This window comes from Gymnoscopelus braueri (assembly GCF_963280865.1).
Source record: "Gymnoscopelus braueri genome assembly, chromosome: 15".
In the NCBI taxonomy this organism is placed as follows: domain Eukaryota; kingdom Metazoa; phylum Chordata; class Actinopteri; order Myctophiformes; family Myctophidae; genus Gymnoscopelus; species Gymnoscopelus braueri.
Window position 1 is genome coordinate 37,755,777 of NC_137620.1, and position 7,531 is coordinate 37,763,307.

General features: G+C 48.0%; 1 protein-coding gene across 1 annotated transcript in view; it reads right to left on the bottom strand.

The window, feature by feature from the left end:
• The window catches only part of LOC308102366 (uncharacterized protein), a gene marked incomplete at its 5' end in the record, with an annotated part of 6,018 nt that extends 3,754 nt beyond the window's left edge, over positions 1 to 2,264 (bottom strand). The window contains 2 exons of the mRNA XM_080452046.1: positions 328 to 1,404; positions 2,148 to 2,264. Of these exons, the coding sequence (XP_080308172.1) occupies positions 328 to 1,404; positions 2,148 to 2,264 (1,194 nt within the window). The remainder of the gene's footprint in view (positions 1 to 327; positions 1,405 to 2,147) is intronic.
• Positions 2,265 to 7,531: the final 5,267 nt, after the last annotated feature.

The following is a 7,531-nucleotide window of genomic DNA, read 5'->3' on the forward strand; positions in this document are numbered from 1 at the left end:
ATTAACATGTTGTCGTTCCCTGTAATATTTACATGTTGTCGTTCCCTGTAATATTAACATGTTGTCGTTCCCTGTAATATTTACATGTTGTCGTTCCCTGTAGTATTTACATGTTGTTGTTCCCTGTAATATTTACATGTTGTCGTTCCCTGTAATATTTACATGTTGTCGTTCCACTGTAAAATTGACATGTTGTCGTTCCCTGTAATATTTACATGTTGTCGTTCTCTGTAAAGTCATTCAATGTAATGTTTATATATTGTCATTCTATCAATGTAATGTTTATATATTGTGTCGTTCCCTGTAATGTTTATATATTGTGCCTACCTCCATAGCGCCTCCTCCAGGCTTTTTCTTCAGCTCTTCACATTTCCTGAACTTACAGATCTGATGACCCGTCTTCCTGTTCCGACAGGAAGAACACACCCCACAGTTGATGAGTCGTCTACAGGGTCCGCATACGCCACAGCGCTTCCTCTTCCTCTTGGCGACCGCGCCTGACGAAGCCCCGCCCCCTCCTCCACAGCCCGTCACCCCCGACGACGAGGGGGAGGTGGACGGACAGGGGGAGGAGTTAGAGTGCTGCTGGCAGTCCGACGGGCCTCTCTGATTGGCCGTCATCTGGAAGGCGCTGCTCGTGTCCATCCCGCCTCCGGCCGACCCCATTGCCATGACAATGACCCCAGGGGGTAAGCCAAGACCCCCGAGAAAGCTCCCGCCCATAACTCCGCCCCCGTTGCAACTCCCGCTCTCTGATAGGCCCATCATGTCTGGGTGGGCGTGTCCCTGCTTGTTCATGACGCCACAATCCCCGCCTCCCCCGGAGCCGTAACCAGGAAGGAAGTTTCCGTTGCTATGTGCCGCCATGGGGTGGTGATGATGCGTTTCCTGTCCTCCCGAAAGCGAAGAGGAAGACGAGGAGGAGGCGTGTCCCTGTTTATTTGCTCCTCCCCCTTCATTGCCTCCTCCTCCCCCTCCTCCTCCCCCGGTACCTCCACTGCCCTGATGCATGCTGGTCCTGTGGGGGTGCGAGGAGGTCACGTGACCAGACCCTGTGGCGGGCGTTGCCCCGGCAACGGACGGGTGTTGATGGTGGTGATGGTGGTGATGAGCGGGCGTGGCGACCGGTTTGGGCCGGCCCCAGAACACGGCCGCCGGATGGCTCATGTTCATGTTGTCGTGGCAACCCCAGGGGCCGGTAGCCATGGCGCCCAGCCTGGCAGGGGGGAAGATGGGCGTGGCCGCGGCCAGGCGAGCCGCTAGCTTAGCGGACTGCTGCGTAAACGCAGGCATGCTAACGTTCATGCTCATGTTGACGTTGGTCTTGTAGAAGTTGGCGATGGAATTGCGATAACGATCCATCTCTGCACTGTACTCCAACATGGACGGTCCCAGGGTCCCAACCTGCAATATGAAATATTCATATTATTAACATAATTATAGTTTACTGTACTACAATATCAAATATTATATAAAAAATGTATGATCAGAGGGGGATATCAAAAGCAGAGGCATGGACTCCCCCCCCCCCCCCAGCCCCCAATTCCCCCAGCAACTTCAACCCTGGCTTTTGAGGCAACTCGCTGACAGTCAAGGAGTTCCAGGCCAGACTTCATCATCTTGTTGGCTGGGGGTACTGTCGTTCCTCACTGGCAGTAAAGTAAATGAATATGCCTGAAGCTGCTTTTATCAGCCAGAGAAACCAGGGGGGGGGGGGGGGGGGTTTCTTAATGGAAATGAGTTAGCTACTGAAAATCATGATAGAGTACCATGCATGATGCAATATTTGGTGGAATTCTGGATGGGCTAAAGCCTGGCAACCTGGGCTGAAATGCTAGCCCTCTAGGGTGGATATGCCACCCACTAATGTATTCATTAGTGCTGGTCTGGAATCACATCCCAACAAGCTACACTGTCTTCCTCTCAAATTTCCTCATGTCTGTCTCTCCTACACTCTCAGCTTTCCTGCTGTCTGTCTCTCCAACACTGTCTGTCCCTCCAACACTGTCTGTCCCTCCAACACTGTCTGTCCCCCCTCTCAGCTTCCGGCTGTCTGTCTCTCCTACACCGTCTCCCTCTCAGCTTTCCTACGGTCTGTCTCTCCGACACGGTCTCCTGAACAAACGCGTGATATATAGGTGATTCACCTGTCCTTGTCCGCCGTAACCATGGTGATTTGGGTGGTGGTGGGAGGGGGCGGCGCCTCTCTGTAGCATGGAGGACAGGTCACTGTCCACACACACACCACTTGTCATCCCAGACATGACAACACACACACCCAAACGCACACTCACTCACACACTCATACACACTCACATGCACACGCAGAGTGATCGAGGTCGGTGGGTAGTGGGTCGGGTTAACTCTATCTCGTCGCTGTTTGCGCTGTAAAACACAAACAGATAGAAATCAATCAATCAATTGATCAGAGTGTCATTTAGTCAGTTGACCAGCCCACGCACAGCAGCCTTATTGATAAGAAATTGGACTAGGGCCGCCCGCGTCTTACTTCCTTCAGGTGTTACCAATGATGCTAATTAAGGTTGTGTTCCATTTAGGTCAAACAGAGTCAGGGTGCTGATATTGAGCATGTTGGCTCACTGGACAGGCTCTGCTACACTAAATGGAACAGAGCCTTAACCCTTTAAGACCGGGGGACGCATCTGTGTAACCACTTTATCCATATTTTATACTTTTGGCTATTCAAAAATAGCAGATATACAAGCTCATAGCGCGGCACCGAGTGCCGCGCTATGAGCTTGTAGATCTGCTATTTTCTTTTTAAATCGTGTTTTTTTTTTGCAAATCTTTGAATATATATCTATAAAGCAATTGTTTTTTACTCAAATCTTTGCTTCTGGGGGTCCCTGGAAAAAAAAAATTTGAGATGGGGGTCCGCAGCCAAATACATATCGTTGTGGGGCTCCTTGACACTGACATTAATATTATAGCAACATAAGTGTTTCAGAAAACTGTTTTAAACTGATTTAGAAGACATTTGTAGAATCCCCAGAAGCAATAACATTTTAGCTAGAAATGCTCGCTTTAAATATATATATTCAAAGATTTGCACAACATTTTTCACGATTTTTCAAAAATAGCAGATCTACAAGCTCATAGCGCGGCACTCGGTGCCGCGCTATGAGCTTGTATATCTGCTATTTTTGAATAGCCCAACGAAATCAAAAAATGACACACAGATGCGTTCTCAGGTCTTAAAGAGTTAAGGTCTCTGTTCAGAAACTTCCACGTATGAATTTCAAAAGATTATAGGCCTACTGGTGGGCCATGAATAATACATTTTAGGAAGGTACGCCATGCATAGACCATACAAAATCTGCCCTCACGCCACGATTGGCTCTCGGGCCAGACTTTGGACATGTCTGCTCTACACACCACACAGAAAAGAGCTGATCTACGAGCTCACAACGCATTACAACGCGTCAACGTGTTGTGATCTTGTAGATCGTCTATTTCCACCTAATGTTCACCCCGAACATTAAAGAAAGAACATTAAAGAACCAGTTTGTTTTCATGGGTACGTTTTTATGAGGCATTATGTTTTCGGGTTGTCTTCACAGCCATACGTCCGTACGTCTCCTTCTCGTAAACACGATATCTCAGGAACGCCTCGAGGAAATTTCTGCAAATTTGGAACAAACGTCCACTTGGACTCAAGGATGAACTGGTTGAAAGGTCAAGGTCACTGTTACCTCACAAAACACACTAGTTTTTCCCCATAACTCACACAAGCCAATTATTCACACAAATGTCTATAAGGATAAAACAATGTAATGACTTTGGTGGTTAAAGGTCAAATGTTAAGGTCACTGTGACCTCATGTCCGTCCCATTCCCATGAAGGTGTATCAGGAGAGAATCAGAATCAGCTTTATTGTCACATCACAGGTTTACAGAAGTAAAAAAGTGGGTGAAATTCGTTTTTGTGCATAGATACCATTGTATTGTTATTTCCATAGAAAAAAGAAAGGGAAGAAGAAGAGGGGGGGGGGGCAAGAGGGAAAGGAGATCAGACAAAGAAAACGAACAAAATATTTACACATAGTACCTGAGATAAGATATAAGGTGCGTGAGCATAGCAGCAGATGTATAATGTGCATGATATACTTATGGACGTTAGTTAAGGTGCTAGAAAAACACACAAAAAAAAGACAAAAGTCAGTGCATTGTACATGAGATTAAGGTGCAAAAAGAGAGGCTGGAGGAAATGTCATTACATCTGACACAAACTTGGACTCAAGGATAAACTGATTGCAATTTGGTTGTCACAGGTCACTTTGACCTAGCAAAACATGTTCCCTACATGTCATTATGTCATTGCTTTGTTTTTTTGTAAATAAAATGTCCAATCTGCATGGTAGAGTATGTTAATACTATAATATAACCTATACAGTTGGGGTGTATTTGGTCTCCCTGCTCTTCTCTTTAGATCTTGTTGTCTAGGTTGGACATGACCTTTCACACGGTCATGTATCTGGTTTGACACGAGTGTTGACCTGAAGGTCAACGTTCAATTTCTCCCCAGAGCAAGCTGGCAGACTCTATTAGCTCTGTCAGCATGTGCGCAAGAGACCAGGGTTCAAATCCAACAGGAAAGTTACATAGTGCAGCTTTAACACTCTTTATTAAATTCAATTGTATTAAGAGTCTGCTGTGAACTATATGGAGGCATATGTTGCATTTCAAGTTTAAAAAAATAAATATGACTTTTTATAAATAATTTTCAACTGGTTGGACGGACAGTGTACTCTCTACTTTCCCTGTATCGTGTTCTAAAATAACTTAAAATGAAAGCTTGATCTATATGGGAAGATTTTAGGGGGTAAAGTACTATCATTATTTAAAGAAATACTGGTATTTATATATGCGCATGTGCACAATATCCACTTATAATATACCTAAAAAAACATACCTCCTACGCTGTCTCCATCTCATTTTTCCTACTATCTGTCTCTGCTACATTTCATACTGTCTGTCTCTACTACAACGTCTCCCTCTCAGATTTCTTACTGTCTGTCTCTCCTACACCGTCTCCCTCTCAGATGTCTTACCGTCTGTCTCTCCTACACTATCTCTCTCTCTCAGCTGTTACATAAAAGTTGGTGGACCACCCACTCTCCATAAAAAATAGACTGGAGAACAAATAGATTGCATTCTCTCACTCTCCTTCACTCTAACCTGCCTCCCCCTCTCTCTGTTGCTCTGTCTCTCCCTCTATGTCTCTTTGTCTCTGTCTCTTCCTCTGTCCCTCTCCCTCTCTGTCTCTCTCCATTTCTGTCTGTCTGTCTGTCTGTCTGTCTGTCTGTCTGTCTGTCTGTCTCTCTCTCTCTCTCTTCCCCTCTCTCTGTTGCTCTGTCTCTCCCTCTATGTCTCTTTGTCTCTCCCTCTATGTCTCTTCCTCTGTCCCTCTCCCTCTCTGTCTCTCTCCATTTCTGTCTGTCTGTCTGTCTGTCTGTCTGTCTGTCTGTCTGTCTGTCTGTCTCTCTTCCTCTCTCTCTCCATGTCTTTCCTATTACTGGACTTTTTCTCAGTCTGAGTGTTGGGTTTCAAGGTACACACACACACACACACACACACACACACACACACACACACACACACACACACACACACACACACACACACACACACACACACACACACACACACACAGTAATGGACTAACATGATCCTTCAGACAGATAGATTTCCACAAAGTGTGTGTGTGTGTGTGTGTGTGTGTGTGTGTGTGTGTGTGTGTGTGTGTGTGTGTGTGTGTGTGTGTGTGTGTGTGTGTGTGTATGTGTGCGTGCGTGCGTGCCTGCACGCGTGCGTGCGTGCGTCCGTGCGTGTGTCTGTGTGAGAGAGAGAATGTCTGTGTAAGAATATGCGTGTGTGTGTGAGAGAGAATGTGTGAGAATCTATGTGTGTGTGTGTGTGTGTGTGTGCTTGCGTGCACATGCACACGTGTGTGTGTGCGTGCGTGCGTGCGTGCGTGCGTGCGTGCGTGCGTGCGTGCGTGCGTGTGCATGGGAATGTGTGTGTGTGTGTGTGTGTGTGTGTGTGTGTGTGTGTGTGTGTGTGTGTGTGTGTGTGTGTGTGTGTGTGTGTGTGTGTGTGTGAGAGAGAGAGAGAGAGAGAATGCCTGTGGTCTGTGTGTAAGAATGTGTGGATGTGTGTCCTATCAAGCTCCTGCCAGTGTGCAAATGTGTGAATGTGTGTATGTGTGCGCACGCGTGCTTGCGTGTGCGTGTGTGTGTGCAGCTGTGTCAGTGTGGTTGAGTGTGTGGTTGAGTGTGAGAGTGTGTGTGTGTGCCTATCGTCCCCCGAGGCGTAACTAATTACCCCGTCTGGTCAAGCGGCGCTCCGACAGAAGGTCATGCTGGCCACGAGGGGAGACACAAACTCTCCCACGCGACACATTAAATAAACCCCCCTCCGCCCCCCTCATCCCCCGCCTGGCTCGCGCCCCACGCGCCCCACGGGGGGGAGGTCGGTCGGTCAGCCGCGAGAGAAAGCAGATAAAAAAACACACACAGCAGCACCACCACGATAACAAGCGATAAAAGCATAAACACAGCATGCAGAGAGAGAGAGAGAGAGAGAGAGAGAGAGAGAGGAGAGAAGGAGAGGGAGGGAGAGAGGAAGAGGAGGAGGAGGAGGAGGAGGAGGGAGAGGAGGAGGATAGAAGATGGACGGCGCGTGCTGCTACTTACCGCCGGGGCCGCGAGGAGGAGGAAGAGGGTGATGACAAGGAGACCGACTGGGAATTATCCCGCCACGGAGCATGACTGCCTGGCGGGAAGGAAAGGGAGGAAGGAAGGGTGTGAGGAAGGAGGGAAGGAAGGAAGGAAGGAAAAGAAGGAAGAGAAGGAGAGATAGAGACAGAGAAGGAGAGGAAGGAAGGGGGGAGCCAGAGAGAGAGAGAGAGAGAGAGAGGCACCGGGAGGGATTTGTCGGTATAGCGAGGTGGGAGGTGGTGGGAGGTGGTTGGGTGGTGGGGAGGGGGGGTTAACGGATGGATGGATAGATAATCACCCGGGCTTGGCACAAGACACCGCGCTGTAGGCGGGAAAATGAGAGAGAGAGAGGGAGAGAGAGAGAGAGAGAGAGAGAGAGAGAGAGAGAGAGAGAGAGAGAGGCTAAAATAAAGCAGAGGGGGAAGGAGGAGGAGGAGGAGGGGGGAGAGATGGAGCGAGAGAGAGAGAGAGACGGGGGGTGTTAAAGAGCAGCTCGAGGAAAGAGGGTAGAAAGAAAAAAAATGCACGGCGAGGAGGGGGGCTAATGCCTGATTTATACTTCACCGTACTACGGTGTCGCGTACAAACAAATAGCCGACATACAAGCTCACAATTATGTCGCGGGCAGACTCCTTGTGAGCTTGTACATCGGCTATTGTCTTTTTTTCTTCCTTTCTTTCTTTCTTTCTTTTTTTTTGGTGCGCGACACCGTTGTGCGGCGAAGCATAAAACCCCCTCTTCGGTCTTGTAATGAATAATGGCGGAGGTTATGAGCGGATACGTGCGCCTCCG